The sequence below is a fragment of the Sorex fumeus genome, unplaced genomic scaffold (genome assembly GCF_029834395.1).
Source record: "Sorex fumeus unplaced genomic scaffold, SorFum_2.1 ptg000063l, whole genome shotgun sequence".
NCBI lineage: Eukaryota > Metazoa > Chordata > Mammalia > Eulipotyphla > Soricidae > Sorex > Sorex fumeus.
Window position 1 is genome coordinate 81,674,996 of NW_026606120.1, and position 18,856 is coordinate 81,693,851.

Consider the following 18,856-nt stretch of genomic DNA (forward strand, 5'->3'; position numbering starts at 1 on the left):
CAGAAGGTTCTGCACCCAGACCTGGGTTCTTTGATTTCCTGTCCCCGCTCCCCCACACACTCCCAAATGTCCATCAAAAATGCTGTCCTGGGGCCTGAGCACAGCGGGGAGGGTGTTTGCCTTGTACACAGCCGACCCGGTTCGGTCCCTGGCAGCCCATAGGGTCCCACGAGCACCACCAGGAGTAATTCCTGAGTGCAGAGCCAGGAGTAACCCTTGAGCACCGCCAGATGTGACTCAAAAAGCCCCCACCCCAAAATTAAAAAATTGCTGTCCCTAAGCAATGTAAGTTTCAAGCACAGTAGCAGTCTGGCCAGGCACAGAGCAGCTTTTGCTTTTAGAAATCCAGGGAACTGGGAAGCAATAAAGAGACAGTGCCCTGTGATGAGAACAGATCCATCTGAGCAATAATAATATATCTTTTCAATACAAGCAATTTCATCTCAATGGCCACTATTGCAATTTCCTAAACACATACACATCTAGAATGAAGGCTGAGGTCACTGTAACCTAGAAGTTTACAATTTCTGGATACATATGTTCCTTAGCGCCCCTCCTCCCCCGTGAAAATAATTTGGAAAACAAACAAAGGCATTTTGGTTCCTTTGTTCTAGTGAATCTCAACAGAGATCGTTCTTTATATCTAATGATCTTGATGTTAAGAGAGGGGCTTAACGCAGTGGTAGGGTGGGATGGGGGATGGGGGAAGGGGGGTGGGAGGGATGCTGGGACTGGTGGTGGTGGAGGATGGGCACTGGTGGAGGGATGGGTGTTCGATCATTGTATAACTGAAACCCAAGCACAGAGATCTGTAAGTCTACAACTGTACCTCATGGTGTTTCACTAATACAAATTTAAGGGGGAAAAAAAGAGAGGGGCTTAAACTGTGGAACTATGTGCTTTCAAAAATATGTCCATCTGAAGAAGGAATTAACAAAAATTCTCATTTTTGCCTTGTTTATATAGTGAAAAATTAAAAACTAGCCAGGAGGCTGACAGAACCATGTAATCATAAATGCCAAAGAAGAATTTTTAAGATTACAGAGAAGGGTATCAGTAAAAACCATTAACATACTTAGTATATATTGTTAAATAAAAAGATATAAAGGGACTGGAGAGAGTATAGCAGGTAGGTTGCTTGCCTTGTATACAGTCAACCCAGGTTCAATCCATGACACCCCATGCAGTCTCCTGAGCACTGCCAGGAGTGATTCCTGGGTGCAAAGCCAGGAGTAACCCTTGAGCACTGCTGGGTGTGGCCCCCCTGCAAAAAAATATATGGACTAGTGGGGCTGGAGTGATAGCACAGTGGGTAGGATGTTTGCCTTGCACGCGGCCAACCCGGGTTCGATTCCCAGCATCCCATATGGTCTCCTGAGCACAGCCAGGAGTAATTCCTGAGTGCAGAGTCAAGAGTTACCCCTGTGCATTGCCAGGTGTGACACAAAAAGCAAAAAATATATATATATATATATACACATATATATGGAATAGTATACAAGGTGTTAAATAAAGAAATAGGCAAAAAATTGTACATATCACACATTGGCGGGTGCTTCCCGCAAAAATGATATAGAACAGTATATACATTGTTAAATAAAAATGGGCAAAAATATGTATGTATTAAAAATTTATACATGGAATTGTCTTGGTCAGAAATTATTATGTATTTTTATTTAAAAATTTGGGGGGATAAAAAAATAAAAAAGTAAATTAAAAAATATTTGGGGGCATTCATGACCACATCTGGTGGTACTCAGGGGTGACTCCTGGCATAGTGCTTAGGTATGCTTCTGGTGTTATCTGGGGACCCATGAAGTGCCAGGGATTAGACCAGGGCCTCCAGCATGCAAAACACGTTCTCCAGCCCCTGTGAGCCATCTCCCTGGCCCCAAGAGTTTTTACTTTTTATTTTTGGTCTTTGGGTCACACTCAGCTCCATATGCTCTCCATATGGGATGCTGGGGATTCAACCCCAGTTGGCTGTGTACATGGTAAGAGCCTTCTCTGCTGCGCTATCTCTCTGGTCCAAGAATTTGTACTTTCAAAAACAAAAACCCCAACAAACAAACAAAAAATAAACCCTGAAAAATAAACACACACACAAATAAAAAGATTGAAAGGGGGGGGACCAGAGATATAGGTCAGGGGTAGGGCCCATATTTCCCATAAGCCCCAGAGTTCCATCTCTTGGTACCAATCTCCACAAAACCCAAAACCAAAACAAATATGCCTGAAAGGACACAGCTCAAAGCATTAGCAGAAGAGGAGTTAGAGAAGTTAGAATTTCAGGGAATTTTATTGATTTTTTTTTTGCTTGTATAGTTTTTCAATTTTCTACAGTATTTATGCAGCATTTCTTTTTTGCAGTAGCAGGAATTGGACCTTGGGCCTACTAACATTCTCTAACAAAACCAAACAAAACCAAAAAAATGTCCCACAAAATAAGGGGTTAAGAAACCATGTCTCAAGAATTTTATTCGAAAGGAAAAAAATCTCCCAACTAGGTCCAAATAAGAATGAATATTTTTAGTAGTTCTTTAAAATATGATGATAATTTGGTCTCAGCTAATGCTACAGGAAAATATGTCTAACTCTTAAAATATCCCAACATACCACACATGCTTATAAAAGGAAGGGACACAGTTCAATAGTGTTCAGTCATTTTTGGAAAGTCCAATAAATAAAAATGTTCCTGTGTAGGCTATTTGGTCAGTGCATTATGTCTTAAGTCTGCAATGTGTTACCTCAAAATCTATGTATGAATCATTTTTTCAGTAAATGCGATGACATGAGCCCAGTGACAAAAGATTATAATTTCAGTGATGATTCATCTTCATTGCTGATTGATTTTTCAATGATCTCAGTGACTTCCAACAATTCAGGTTCCGATATCTCTTTGCGTTGAGCCAGCAAATGCTTATGGGTAGCAGATAAACTCTCAGAGAAATTGAAGGGGTCAGATAAATAGGCCAATGGGCTTGCCTTGCATGCGGCTGACCTGGACCCAGCCATCCCAGTGATCCCTTGAGCGATCCCTGGCACCCCAGAGGTTCCCCGAGCCTTGCCAGGAGTGATCCCTCAGCACAAAGCCAGGAATAAGCTATGAGCTCTGCCAAGTGAGGACCATCCAAAAATGTAAAAAAAAAAAAAAAAAAAAAAAAAAAACACCCAAAAACCTGATCTAAATAATGACAATTATTTGTCAAATAAGTTGATAACCATCCCTTAATTCATAGAGTTGAAAGGCTATAACTCACTTTTCCCTCTTGTATTTTAGGGGTGGGGTGGGGGACATCCAGTGGTGCTCAAATGTCACTCCCAGCTTGGTGCTCAGTGACTGCTCCTGGTAGTGCTCAGAGACCATGTGGAGCTGGGATCAAAGCTGGGCCTACTCCATGCAAAGCATGTGTGCCAACACGTGGAGCTCTCTCTGGTCTAACTTTTCTCGAATAAGGTTCCTTTCTGTCTGTTCACTTTTGGGCCACACATGGTGTTTCTTAGGGGTTACTCCTGGCTCTGGGCTCGGGAATCACTTCTGGCAGGCTTGGGAAATCATATGGCATGCTGGGGATCGAACTCGGGTCAGGGGACACTTGTGGTGGTACACAGCAGGTTATATTCAGTGTCAAGGATGGAACCAGAGGTTGGTCACATGCAAGTACCTTAACCCCTGAATTATTCCTCTGACCCCCATTTTCAGTTATTTTAAATACTGTCACTGTCCTCCCGTTGTTCATCGATTTGCTCGAGCAGGCCCAGTAACATCTCCTCTGTGAGACTTGTTGTTACTGTATTTGGCATATCGAATATGTCACGGGGAACTTGCCAGGCTTTGCCGTGCAGGCGAGATACTCTCGGTAGCTTGCCGGGCTCTCCGAGAGGGGCGGAGGAATCGAACCTGGCTCAGCTGGGCCGGCCACGTGCAAGGCAAATGTCCTACCGTGCTCCAGCCCACATTTTAAATAATACTAGCTGAATATCTTTGTATTTATAATCAAAACGTTTTCGTTTGTTTGTTTGTTTGTTTTTGCTTTTTGGGTCATGCCCAGAGATGCTCAGGGGTTACTCCTGGCTCTGCGCTCAGGAATAACTCCTGGCGGTGCTTGGGGGGACCATATGCGATAATGGGGATCGAACCCTGGTTGGCCGCATGCAGGGCAAACACCCTACCCGCTGTACTATTGCTTCGGCCCACTCATGTATATTCCTTACAGAGAAAACTTTTAGAAGTGGAATTGTTAGGTAATAAATGATCTGATTTGTATTTGACTTTTTTTTTTTTTTTGCTTTTTGGGTCACATCCAGCAATGCTCAGGGGTTACTCCTAGCTCATGCACTCAAGAATTACTACCGGTGGTGCTCGGGGGACCATATGGGATGCCGGGGATCGAACCTGGGTCAGCTGCATGCAAGGCAAACCCTACCCTCTGTACTATCACTCCAGCCCCTGTATTTGACATTTTTTTGTCTGTTTTTTTTGGGCCACATCTAGTAGTGCTTGGAGTTTACTGCTGGCCCAGTGCTCAGGGGGTTGTTCCCAGTAGTCTGGGGGACCATAAGGAGCTGGGAATCAAACCCGGGTCTCCCTCATTCAAAGCATGTACTCCACTTCTTTGAGCTGGCTCTCAAGTCCAATACTGCTCATTTTTATAGAAATCATTTATTTTTGGGAGGATGAGGGGGGCGGTTTATTCCCAGCAGTGCTCAGGGCTTATTCTTGACTATACTCAGGAATCACTCCTGGCAGGATACCGGTGATTGAACCTGGGTTGGCCATGTGCAAGGCAAATGTACTACCCACTGTGCTATCTCTCCAACCCAGAAATCATTAATTTATTTTCCCACCTATCCAACACTTGGTACTAAGACTCACTCCATTTTTGCTAGCAGATGGGCAAATATCTCTTTTTGTTGGCCATAATATTTTTATGTGATGAGCAGTGAATTGGTGTCCTTTTTCCTGTGACTTACTGATTTACTTCTTTATCCTTTTTTTTTTCCTCTTGAGGTGTTACTTTTATTTTTTCAAAATTTATTTATTTAGTTATTTGTTTGGGGGCCACACCCAGCAATGCACAGAGCTTACTCCTGGCTCTGCATTTAGGAAATACTCCTGGAGGTGCTTGGTGGACCATATGGGATACCAGGAATCGATTTCCAGTTGGTGGTGTATAAGGCAAGCACCCTTCCTGCTGTACAATCACTCCAGTCCTGAGGTGTTACATTAAAATTTTTTCTTTATTCTATTTTTTTTATTATAAAGGGAATTTATAGATTCTCTTTAGAGATTCCTTCATGGATGATATGATATCTTCTCATAGCCCTTCTACTTTGCTTATGGAGGCAATTTTTTTTTTTTCTTTTTGAGTCACACCCAGTGATGCTCAGGGGTTACTCTTGGCTCTGCACTCAGGAATTACTCCTGGCGGTGCCCTGCCCGCTGTACTATCATTCCAGCCCCTGGAGGCAATTTTTTAATTTTCATTCAGTTTGTCTTTAAAGAAGGCACTATTTTTTTATTTTGACCACAAGTTACAGCGCTCAATTATTTCTGGCCCTGTGCTCAAGGATCACTCCTGGTGGAGGTCAGAGGACCATATGGGTTGCTGAGAATTGAACCCGGGTCAGTGCATGCAAGGCAAGCGCCCTACCAACTGTAAGATCTCTCTGTGCCCCTTGGCCACAATTATTACTTTTGAGAGGTGCTTCCAGACCCCTCTGAAAATCTTATGATCTTTTATGTTTTTTCTCCCCCCATAGCTTGGAACATGAGTGCACATGCATGAAAGATGGCCCAAAAGCCTTGCTCTCAAGTTGGCTCTGCTTTCAGAAAAGCCACAAGTGCTTTGAGTCGAGGCAGGAGGTTTTCTCTCCCTGTCGCCTGCTCAGCCTCCAAGGACTCTGGCCTGATTTCAGAGGATTCTCATCTGTATTAGCTCCGATGGTGTGCTGTCCCTTTGGGGGAAGGGTCGGGAATCTCCAAGTCATCCACGAGGTTCCATCTATCACCTCCCTGCTCTGGCTCCCCACATCCTCTCTCAGAGTCCACCAGGTTTGGGGAGCTGCCCCTCGCTGTGTGAAGCTGGACAGCGTGTCTGGACCCACCTTCCTCCCACCCCAGCTACCGACACGTGTGGCTGCTATGGCTCTGCTCAGAGCTGGAGGCCTGCAGGAGAGGCCTGGGCCATGGGGGCTTCATAGCAAATGCAACTCTCCTTGCACTGGGAGCGGCTCCATGAGCCGATGAATGTGAGCAGCTGCACGAAATTGATTGGAGGGGGGTGGGTGGGCGAATAATTACGTGACAACCAAACGCTGACTCTCAGAGAAGCCACATAGTCCCCAGGGAGGTGATGGAGTACAACAGATAAGCCTCACACTGGGAAACTGCCTTCATGACCATGGTACTTCCCCTGCCAGGTGCCTATTCAATGCCACCCTGGTACCAGCTTCTAGTGTTCCGAGTAGCCTATGACCCTCCCTTAGGATTGGGGCAACGGCACTGGCATGGGAGGGCAACTAGGGACACTTGCTTCTTGGGGTCTAGGCTGTCCCCAAGAATCTGAGTGAAGCTGCCCTTCAAGAGGAAGGAAGGAAGGAAGGAAAAAAGGAAGGAAGGAAAGAAGGGAGAAAGAAAGACAGAAAGAAAGAAAGAAAGAAAGAAAGAAAGAAAACAGAAGACTGGGTTAGTGATTTAGTAACTAGGGGAAAGAGTCACAAGAGAATTTGTCCCATTGCCTGATTGACGCTCACCACAAATACCATTCTCAGGGAACATGGCATCTTGAGGAAGGTGGATAGCACAGCAGGGGCGAGGCAGGACAGAACAAATGATGATTGTTCAAAATAATCTTCCAGAAACATTTCAGATGACCCCAGAAGAGGCTATTGCTCTTGAGAAGATGTAGGCCTGAGGTGCAGTGAGCCAGTTGAGGGGCTGGAACACAGTCTCATATGCATGAGACCCCCAGTTCCGATCCCAGCACTACACAGTCCCCAAATGGACCCTTGGGGCAGCCCTGGTGGCCCCCAGCAGTTGGACCCGCTGCACCACTGGGTTCAAGCACTGAATCAGCCTCATTGGCAGAGAGCTGCTGAGGGTCACCCTTGGGTATCCTGAGCACTGCTTGGAGAACCCAAGAGGCAGAGCTGGGAAATTTGTAGGAAAAAATAAATTAATTAAAAAAAAAAGGTGGATAGCCTACAGAATCTTGTTTGCTTAAGTGTGGCTGTGAAACAGCTAATGCCACTAATAACAGTGACTGTCATGTGTCTAATCAGCACAATGGATCTTTTCCCTTGGAAATTGATCCGTTCTACGACGACAGGGAGTTGTGGAAGAATGATAGGGAAGCAGCAAAGTGCAATGCAGGTTACTCTCGGAGCAAATTCTGTGTGACTTAGGAAAAGGCCAAGGGGAAGGGCATTCTGTTAGACAATCCGCTCTAACCCAAGTCACCAGTGGCCTGGGACTGCTTCTATTTATAGCCAAGGACACTAGCCTCAGATGGCAGGTTCCGGGAAGGGAGGGTTCACGTGGACAGAGGGTAGGGCTGAGGATCTGGAAAGGGTTTTTCATCTATCAGGGGATGAAGCAGACCTTGCTTCCATTACTAGAAATGTACAGAAATGTCTTAACAAACACTTTCTCAGAAATGGGAGGGGGTGGGGATTGCAGAGGGGGGTGGGGAAGGGACACAAACAGAAATCGATCGTGTCCGGATTAAGCTGCCCTTGAATTCTTACAGAATCTCTCTGCTGGGGGTGGGGGGAGGGAATGTTTCCAGTGTTCTTTGAATCAAAGGACTGTTTTTCACTTGATGTGATGCTTCAGAGAGCTTTGATCTTAAATCAAAGTTTGGGATAAATGAGGATGAGGTTGAAACCCATCCAAGGGCACACCTTGGAGTCTGGGGTTATCGAGGACGCGAGCAGCGCACCCGCCGAGATCCCGACTCTTGGTCACACAGCACTGTGGCTCTTTTCAACCCAGCGATGCTCATCAGGACGGAGCAGCCCTGCCTTGGGGTGGGGGTGGGGGGTCCAATTCTAAAGCAGCGGAAGCTTCAGGAACTGCAAAACCCCACTGCCACCTCCTGAAGCGGTGGTCCAAGTGATGCGGGGAAGCTGACTTACCGTACCACTCATCCACCCACGCGAAAGCCTGTCTGTGTCCAATCAGGAGGATGTCGCGAACCACCTACGACAGGGAAAGGAGGCAGGTGAGAAACGGAGGAGCGTGTGGGAGAACAGACTGCAACCGCTGAGGGGTCCTGCGGTGACGGTCTCCATCGCTCAGCCCCCACGGGAACTCAGCCGACTAGCACAGGTCCCGCCTCGGCTCCCCACCGCCCGTGGGGGAGGCGCTCCTGGCTTGCTATGACTTAATCTCTTCATCGTCCTTGAAAGCTGGGCTGGGCTGTGTACCCACCAGTGATGTCTCCTTGGCCGGCATGTGACAGTGATGCAAAGGAATCTTTGGGCTGATCCCCTGGAGTGGTTTCTCCTCCTTTATCTTTACCTCAAATAGATTTTACTTTGGTTTGTGGAGGGGGGGGGTCCCAGGGATGCCAAGAGCCAAAACCATGGGAAATCAAGAACCCGTTGCTCTTTGGGTGGGGGGCAGGGAGGGGGGCAATCACTTCTCCACAAATAGCACTGAAGCTCAAATTTTGGTTTTATGTCTATTAGTAAATGAAAGGTTGGACAGATGATTAGCAAATAATAGCATTTTTAGGCTTGACTTTGAGTGAAAGAGCAAGGTTAGCAGTCAATTATCGAAAGAGATGAACTAAGACAACTAATTAGGATGGAGCATAATGGAATGGAAATGGTAGCCCTGATCAGAAACCGAAGGAATATGATACTTTTCTTTATCCTTTATGGGTCACACCCGCAATGCTCAGGGATTACCCCTGGCTCTGCACTCAGGAATTACTCCTGGCAGAGCTTGGGGGACCATAAGGGATGCTGGGGATCAAAATCGGGTTGGCCGTGTGCAAGGCAAATGCTCTCCCCGCTGTACTATTCACTCTGGCCCCAAATTTCTTTTCTTCTTTTTCTTTTTCTTTTTGCCTTTTGGGTTACACCTGGTGATGCACAGGGGTTACACCTGGCTCATGCACTCAGGAATTACTCGTGGTGGTGCTCAGGGGACCATATGGGATTCTGGGAATAGTACCCAGGTTGGCTGCATGCAAGGCAAATGCCCTACCCGCTGTGCTATAGCTCCAGCCCCTGGCCCCAAATTTCTTATGGTGAAATATAATGGCAATAGGAGACTAAAGAAAATATTATAGTTGTTTTGTGTATCTGGGGGATACACTTGTGGTATTGGGGTCCAAACCCAGCATGCAATGCATGAATGCAGTCCATCAAACTATCTCTCCGGCCCAATATAGAAAGTCAATATGTGTGTTAATGTTCTTGTCTTTTTTCTGATACTCTTATTTTTTTGTGGGGTGGTGGGCCACACCAGACAATACTCAGGGGTCACTCCTGGCTTTGCACTCAGGAATTACTCCTGGTGGTGCTCAAGGGACCATGTGGGATGCCGGGGATCAAACCTGGGTTGGCTGTGTGCAAGGCAATGAATGCCCTAACCTGCTATACTATCTCCTCAGCTGTTCCTGATGTCCTTTTTGGTCCTCTTTTTTTGTTTGTTTTTGGGTCACACCTGGTAATGCTCAGGGATTACTCCTGGTGCTTCGGAATCATCCTGCTGGTGCGTGTAGGGAACACTATGGGGTGCTGGGGATCAAATGGGTCGGCCACATGCAAGGTAAGTGTCTTACCTGCTGTACTCTACCTCTCTGGTCTCTCTCTTTTTGGTTCTCTTTTGAAGATTTTTGTTTATTTTCTGGGGCCACACCTGGCAGTGTATGGGGAACTACTTCCAATTCTCTGCCTGGTGGGGGGACTCCTGGCAGCGGTGGGGCAACTGTGTGGTGGACAGCACCTGCTGGATGCAAAGCAAGGACTCCACGCTCTGAACTATCTCTCTGGTCCATCTTCCCGTCCTCTCTGGTTTATCTCTCACCTTCCCCAAGTCTTCAGCTTCCCTCGAGCATCTCCATCTCCCCGCCAAACAAACGCAGCAATTATCTAAAAGCCATTTATGGACAGTTCAAGCATGTTTCAATAAAGGGAGGATTTTAATTTGGCAAATTTGTAGAAACAAGGAAAGCATTGATAATGAAGTATTTATTCCTCGCAGGCCTCTGGTTCTCTAGCAAGGCTTTTATGATCGGGAAGGAGGAAACACAAAATGAAAATAAGAAACCACATGAAGCCATCCCCACTCGAGTGCTGAGTCTGTCAAATTCATGGAAATCCAAAGAACATCAGTAAATATCGCCTGTTACATTAAGTACAACACAGCTGTCTGCGGGAAACAAGAATTCAATAATGTGCTAATGGCTGGCTTGCCAGCTCTCCCCAACCCCCCCAACTGTGAATAGATTCTCTAAAAACAAAGGTGTTTCAGAGAAAGGCATCCCTGGCACTTTAAACCCATGCAAATGCCAGACTCATTAGCGACTCATGTGCCAAGCAGGTGTGTTTTAGGGGGGGTGTCATTAACACTTCATTATATTTGGAAATGGGCAATGGGATGCTCATCCCTGGAGCATAATTCTGACAGGTACTTGAAAGAAATACATCTTCCAGGGCAGGAGAGATAGTACAGGGGTCAGGGCGCTTGTCCTGAATTCAGCCCACTCTAATTTGATACTGGCATCGCATGGTTTCTGAGTCCGAGTGCCACTGGAAGCAACCCTCAAGCACAGAGCTGGGTGTAGCCCCTAAGAGCTGGTGTGTGGGGGCCCCCCTCATACCCTTGCCAAAAAAAAGTAGATTTCTCTAAATTAGTCACTGTGAGGAGGAAAACATGAGCAGTCCTGGGCAATCAAAATAGGTTCTGAGTGAGATGGAAATTAAAAAAAAAAAAAAAGGACAAGAGTGTGACCAAAGTAAGAATTGGCAAGGGAGTCAAGTTCAAGGGGCAAGAGCTGGAGTTCAAGTTTCAGTACTGCATGGTCCCCAGGCCCTGGTGCCCAGCCAGCACTGCTGGACCCAAGTATGTAAATTTCTAGCCCAGTTGGCCTAGTGCCACTAGGGATGGCCCCTAGTCCCCCATTGCTTGGTAGGACTGTTCCCCAACAAAGGAAAGAGATGACTTTGATTAAAAAGATAGAAGCGGGGAGGCTGAGTCAATTCAAAGGACTGCGTGCAGGCTTTGCATATGGGAGGTCTGAGTTTGATCCCCAGCACTGCAGGGACCCCAAACACATCCAGCAGTGCAACAGTGATCACTGAGCACTGCTGAAGGCTTTAAAAAGAGTCCCCCTTGCTTTCATTTGTGGTTTATATATAAAAAAAAATGTTTTGTTTTGTTTTTTAAACAAACTCCACAGGGGCTAGGAGAACTGGTCAACGGTTGAAATCTACCACAAGTGTGTGTGGGGCAGAGGGTAGGTAAGATAGAGAGAGGACCAGTATGACAATAATAGTTGGAAACGATCATGCTGGACAGGAACTGAGTGCTAAAAGTAGGTAAAGGGATATACGTGATAACCTTTTAGTTTCTGTCTTGCAAACCACATGCTGGGGGTGGAGGAGGGAGAGAAAGAAGAAAGTACTTGCTACAGAGCCAGGCTGCAGGGTGAGGTGGGAGTGATGGGAGGGAAACTGGGGACACTGGTGCCGGGAAATGTGCACTGGTGGAGGGATGGGTGTTGGAACACTGTATGGCTGAAACTTAATCATGAACAGCTTTGCAAGTGTCTATCTCACAGTGATTCAATAGAAAAAAAAGGTATTAAAAGGTAAAGGTAAAGGCCCTCCCGTTGATCGTCGATTTGCTCGAGCGGGCCCAGTAACGTCTCCATTGGAGACTTTGTTGTTACTGTGTCTGGCATATCGAATACTCTCGGTAGCTTGCCGGGCTCTCCGAGAGGGGCGGAGGAATCGAACTCGGGTCGGCCATGTTGGCCGCTTGTAAGGCAAACGCCCTACTGCTGTGCTATCGCTCCAGCCCTTAAAATAAATATAAAGACCTCAAAATAAGAGTTCCCTCTGCCCCTCCCCCCAAAAAAGTAACCCAAAAGGGAGGCAAATATGGCAGGAAGTCAAGGAAGATGGAGAGGGAGAGAGACAGAGTGGAAGACATTTATTCAGGGAGCTGCAGACACCTTCCTGCTTAGTTGGGACATAGCAGGAAAACTCATGTTCCAGACCTCAGTATTTGTGCAGGTGTTACATCTAGCTCTGCACCCAGGAATCACTCCTGGAGGTGTTTAGTGGACCATATGGGATACCTCGAATGGAACCCGGATTGGTTGTGTGCAAGGCAAACGGCCTACCACTATACTATAGATCTGGCCCCATTCGCATCCACAACTTCTAATCTCAGGATGGGCAGAATGGATTCTGGAACTTAAAAAAAGACCCATGGCTCTGTTCAAGGAAACACCCACATACCCAAATTCCCAGAGTTCATTGCAATCCCGAGCTGGTTCAATAGCGCTCTTAGCCCTAACTTCAAGCTTTCTGCATTTCACTGTCAACCGCTGCCCAATCTCAGTAAATCCATCTTGGTACCAAAAGTCTAAGAACATTTAAAGTTAAATTCCAGGGGCTGTAGCGATAGTATAGTGGGTAGGGTGTTTGTCTTGCACGCAGCCGACCGGGTTTGATTCCCAGCATCCCATATGGTCCCCTCCCCCACCCAGCACTGCCAGGAAGTAATTCCTGAGTGCATGAGCCAGGAGTAACCCCTGTGCATCGCCAGGTGTGACCAAAAAAGAAAAAAAAAAGAAGTTAAATTCCAGGACCCCAGAGGAATGTCAAAGATCTGTTCTTTATCAGTTTGCCAATAGGAAAATCAGAGCTATCTCATCCCACTGAAACGGAGCAGCAACCTGGGGAAAACGGCTTTTATACATGAAAATGGGCTGAGTAGGTCCCTTTGCCAACTTTTAACACTTAGCTCTTGTTCAGCCCTGTCCCAAGCCTGGAACCTCTGCCTGGAAACATCAGCCCAGGGCCAAAGGGAGAAGCCTGCTTTCTGCTGTTTGTTGCAGTTGGTTTGGGTTCTGGAACCACAGCTGGCAGTGCTCAGGGACCAGGCCTAGGTACCCTGCACAAGATGAGCCTGGGGCACAGGAGAAGCATGCCTCAAGGCGGCCTTTCTCAAATATATCCATCCAACCACGGGAGGGGAGAGAATGAGGGTCAGGGAGTAGCACAGATGACAGCAGGCAAAGGAAACTGGGAAACAAGGGGTTGAGTGCATGCTTTGCATGCTGGAGGCCTAGATTTGATCCCTGGAACCACATGGTCCACTGAGCACTGTTGGGGATGACTCCTGAAGAGACAGTGGGGAGCAGTCCTCAAATGCTATGGAATGTAGTACCACCCCCAAACAAAGATATGTTCAAAACAAACAATACCAGTGTTTTCTGGTCGCAGTGTTCAGCGCTGGCTCAGCCCCATGCATCTCTGGAAGTGGACACTTGCACTTTCCGTTACAAGAGCCCAGTGACGTGGTCCCTGACCCAGGAATGGCCGCTGGTTCTCTTACCTTGTGGACAAATTGTTCCACTCTGGTCTGTAGGCCCCAGACCTCGAACTTCACGGTCACCAGCTTGTAGGAGCACATGATAGGCTGATGGCTATCTCTCCAGCCTTCTCTCAACTTCCCGCGGCCAGTCTTCTCGGACTTGAAATGTTTAGGATCCTGGACAAAAGAGCAAAAAACAGTAACTTCAGAGTTTAAACAGGAAGTAGATGAGATGTTCCGGGCGGGTGAGGCAGAGAGGGAAGGGGAGGGCGCTAGGTGGTTGGCAGGGCTGGGATGGCAGGTGACTCCTAAGACAGCACAGAGCTTCCTTTGGGAATGAGAATATTCTGGAATCAGAGTGGTGATTACATCTCCATGTGAATATGTTAAACTCACTGAATGAAGAGGGGTGAATGTTCGGGCACCTCAGCCCGAATAATCCTGACAAGGGATCAGATCGTTACCAGGTTAAAAAGTGGTTCTTGGATATAAATGTCAGAAAGGATGATTCTGAAGCTCATTTGTGACACTGCACTGTATTTCTCCTGACACTGAGCCCAATACACTTAAAAAAGTTCATTTGCGGCACCAATATTTGCAATACTGTTAACAAAAAGGTTATGTGCATGCCACGTTCCAACACTATACCCTCCCGAGCATTCTCTTGTGAGCCCCTCTCCATTCCTGTCTCTTGGTCCCCCCCAACACCCCCACTTCTTCCTCCCTGCCCAGGAAGCTCAGTTCTATAGACCAGTTCTTAGGGTCTGCTGCCTTTGGCTAATTACATTTCTACCTATCCTGTGTGTGTGTGTGTGTGTGTGTGTGTGTGTGTATGAGTGAGAGAGAGAGAGAGAGAGAGAGAGAGAGAGAGAGAGAGAGAGAGGAGAGAGAGAGATATTGCACTGTCCAGATCCATCCAAATGGGGAGTTATTGAACTTTATTTTATTTATTTATTTTTAGGCGATCCCAAATCAGGCTCTCCTTTTTTTCTTTCCTTCCTTTTTTTGGTGGTGGTGGGGGGTCACACCAGGCAACGCTCAGGGGCTTCTCCTGGCGCTTCCCTCAGGAATTACTCCTGGTGGTGCTCCGGGATGGGATGTTGGGGATCGAACCTAGAATGGCTGCATGCAAGGCAAATGCCCTACATACTATACTACTGCTCTGGCCCCAATGAACTTTATTTTTATTTTTTTTTCATTTTGGCTTTTTGGGTCACACCAGGCAATGCTCTGGAGTTACTCCTGGCTCTGCACTCAGGAATTACTCCTGGCAGTGCTCAGGGGACCACATGGGATACTGCAAATCAAACCCAGGTTGGCTGCGTGCAAGGCAAATGCACTACCCACTGTGCTATCATCTAGCCCCTGAACTTTACTTTTAAAAGTCCAATGCAGGCCTGGAGAGATAGTGCAGAGGATAAGGTTCTGGCCTTGCATCTGACTGATGCTGGTTCAAATCCCCAGCACCACACATGGTCCGCTAACCTGCCAGGGGCCACTCCTGAGCAAAGAGCCAGGAAAAGGCCCGGAGCATCACTGGGTGTGTCCCCCCAACCTGAAATAGTCAATGTAGCTGTCCAAAATCTGAAAAGTCCTGTGTGATCTGCCCAGACCCCCAGGCTGTCAGGAGGCTCCCCTGCAGCAGGAGCCGAGAAGCATCACCGGGTCTTCACTGTTCTGCCACCGCAATGGAAGGCAAATGCCATTCTCGGTATTTCAGTTCAAGCTTCTACCAAAAGAAAAAGTTCTGGCAGGCGAAGTCCAGGCAGAGAGCAGGACCGAGAGTACTAACGCACCATTCTTGTTTTCAGTCACTAAGATTTGGGGGGCCTAGTTCATAGTAATAGATTACGAGGCGGGGGGCTAGAGCGATAGGACAGCGGGTAGGGCATTTGCCTAGCAAACAGCCGACTCGGGTTCGATCCCCAGCATCTCTTAAGATCGCCTGAGCACCGCCAGGAGTAATTCCTGAGTGCAGAACCAGGAGTAAGCCCTGAGCATCTCTGGGTGTGACCAAAAAGATAAAATGAGAGAGAGAGAGAGAGAGAGAGAGAGAGAGAGAGAGAGAGAGAGAGAGAGATTACAAGATTGAGGCCACTAATGGATTACCAAGCAAACACAATACTGGATCACCAGGGATGGAGGGAATGAAGCACCTGGGATGAAGGGAATAAAAGCCTGGGACAAAAGACTTGTTATCATTTGGGGGGAGGGGGTGGTAGCACACCTGGTGGTGCTTGGGGCTTATTCCTGGCTCTGTGCTCAGGGATCACTCCTGGTGATATTAAGGGGACAATATTTGCTGCTGGGGATAGAGCCCAGGTTGGTTATATGCGAGGCAAGCACCTAACCCTAGGACTATCTTTCCGGCCTGGGGACCAGGGAATTTGTACCTGCCAAGCGGAGTCTGTGAGTTCAATGGCCAGAGCCCAAGATAAACAAGGGAAGCTGGTTTCTTTCCCATCCGCCCTCTTGACGACATTCCCATAATGAATTACTAGCACAAAGCCAGCTATCTTGAGGCTCCAAAGACACTGTCTCCAGAATATGCAAGGAGCCGGAGGGGAACTGGGCCGACTGGGGTTAGCAACCGGGTAAATGGAAAAACAGTTAAGAGCGGAGGAAGGCAGGAAGCCAAAGCTCCCAGCAACCCAGATGCGGTGGAGATAAAGGACCCAGCAAACAGAGCAAGGTGGGCAGGGTCCAGAGGTAGGGGTGGAACAGAAACTCCGGGCTGGGGTCAGCTGGTTGTAACCCCCACCACCCTTCTCCTCCTAAGACCCTCATGAGACCCCCATTCATAGAGTGTTCTAGACTTGTTTCTCTGACTCATCACTTCTTTTTCTTTTTCTTTTCTTTTTGGGTCACACCCGGCGATGCTCAGGGTTACTCCTGGCTCATGCACTCAGGAATTACTCCTGGCAGTGCTTGGGGGACCATCTGGGATGCTGGGAATTGAACCTGGGTCGGCCATGTTGGCTGCATGCAAGGCAAACGCCCTCCCTGCTATCGCTCCAGCCCCGGCTTATCACTTCTGAGTTTGAAATGACACCTATTCCAGATGCTTCATGAGTATTCCAGGCTTCTCGAGAATAAAACAAGAATCCTAGTAAAAGTGAATGGCCGACAGGCTGTATTTCAATGCAGTTAAGAATTGTGGGACCTCGTGGCAGGCTTATCCAGAACGTGACTCAGAGTAAGAGCAGGAAAATAAGAATGAGGATTATACATGGCTCAGGGTTCCTGACTGAGCCGCAAAAATCACAGAATTCAGGTTCTTGTCAAATAAAGCATGAAGCAAAGTGAGCTAGAGGAGGGAGGGCTGTTGGATGTTCAACCATTAGGACAGACAACATTTCTCCTCTGGCTTGTTTTTGGGGCCACATCTTGTGATGCTTGAGGTTTGCTCCTAGCAGTGCTCAGGGAACCAGGTGGTGCCAGATGGAACCCAGGCGTCCTTCATGCAAGGCCTGCGCTCAGCCCACTGAGCCATCTCTCTGGCCCTAGAATATCATTTTATTAAAACATTTTTTTTATTTGGCTTCTACCCGGTAGTGCTCAGGGATGACTCTTGGCTCTGTGCTGAGAAATCAGTCCTGGCAGTGCTTGGGGGACCCTATGGGATGCTGGGGATCAAACCTGGGTTAGCCACATCCTGGCCCTGTTACCTCATTCTTTAGAAAGGAACTAGATTGTCTTTAGAGTTGAAACTGTTGTTTCCAGGCCTCCTCATTGTATTTTCTGGGTTTTTTTTTTTTTTTTTTTGCTTTTTGGGTCACATCCAGCGATGCACAGGGGTTACTCCTGGCTCATGCACTCAGGAATTACTCCTGGCGGTGCTTGGGGGACCATATGGAATGCTGGGAATCGAACCCGGGTTGACCGCGTGCAAGGCAAACGCACTACCCACTGTGCTAACCCCTATTTTCTGGGTTTTGGATCATGTCTGGCAGGACTCAGGTCTCAGGGATCCATCCATCCTCTTGGGGGCTCAGGGTGACCACTGGGGTGCCAGGGCTGAGTCTGGTACTCTGCATGCAAGGCAAATGCCCTACCTGCTTTACTGTATATGATCTCTCCAGTCCCTAGGCCTCCTCCTTTTTTTAAAAAAGTTAAGATAGGTGTTTTTTTTTTTAAAGAGAGCCCCTTTGGGCTGGAGCGATAGCACAGTGGTAGGGCGTTTGCCTTGCACGCAGCCAACATGGCCGACCCGAGTTCAATTCCTCTGCCCTTCTCGGAGAGCCCGGCAAGCTACTGAGAGTATCTTGCCCGCACGGCAGAGCCTGGCAAGCTCCCCGTGACATATTCGATATGCCAAACACAGTAACAACAAAGTCTCCAATGGAGATGTTACTGGGCCCGCTCGAGCAAATCGATGATCAACGGGAGGGCCTTTACTTTTATTCGAGCAAAAGAGAGCCCCTTTATTTATTTTTTCCTTTTCGGGTCACACCTGGCAATGCACAGGGGTTACTTCTGGCTCTGCATTCAGGAATTACCCCTAGCAGTTCTCAGGGGATCATATGGGGTGCTGGGAATTGAACCTGGGTCGGCCACATGTAAGGCAAATGCCCTACCCGCTGTGCTATTGCTCCAGCCCCAAGATATGTTTTTAATTTGGAAATTTAGAGGAAGAGAGAGAGAGAGAGAGAGAGAGAGAGAGAGAGAGAGAGAGAGAGAGAGAGAGAGAGAACACATCTCAGCGTTAAAGCCTCAAGGCACAGAAGTCCACATCTCAAGAGGGGAGATGTGGGTGCCAGCAGCAGCACATGGGCACAGGCGGTACACGGGCTTGGGCAGCACATGCCCTGGCCTCCTCACTTTTCACCATTAACATTTACTGGGGCTGGAGCACTAGCACAGCATGTTGGCTACTTGCTTTGCTTGTGGCTGACCTGGGCTCCATCCTCGGCACCCTACATGCTCTTCTGAACCCTGCCAGGAGTAATCCCTGAGCCCAGAGCCAGGAGTCAGGCCTGAGCACTGCAGGGTGTGGCCCCAAACAGAAAAACCAGCCAGATTCGTTAAAGCTTTGCTTTTCTCTCTCCTGTCAGATGGATCTCTCTGGCCACCGCCCTTTCAGGGGGGCTCATCTTCAGGGGACCCCCAGGCATGGGGTCAGCCAGATCCCATTCGGACAGAGCAGAACAAAGGGGAGCCGAGCTGGTATGGCCCGTGTGGAAACTTGTCTGCTTCATTAGACTCGTCTCACACCTCAGAGGTGCAAGGAGAAGCCACAGGAGCTGGCGGCCTGGCTGGGGGCACCCACACTGCCATGGGCAGCAGGCCATC

General features: G+C 47.9%; 1 protein-coding gene across 1 annotated transcript in view; it reads right to left on the reverse strand.

Moving 5' to 3' along the window:
- Window positions 1-18,856, reverse strand: part of PITPNC1 (phosphatidylinositol transfer protein cytoplasmic 1) — a 248,340-nt gene that overhangs the window by 12,110 nt on the left and 217,374 nt on the right. The window contains exons 7-8 of the mRNA XM_056126860.1: window positions 13,586-13,741; window positions 8,140-8,203 (exon numbers count right to left, since the gene is read on the reverse strand). Of these exons, the coding sequence (XP_055982835.1) occupies window positions 8,140-8,203; window positions 13,586-13,741 (220 nt within the window). The remainder of the gene's footprint in view (window positions 1-8,139; window positions 8,204-13,585; window positions 13,742-18,856) is intronic.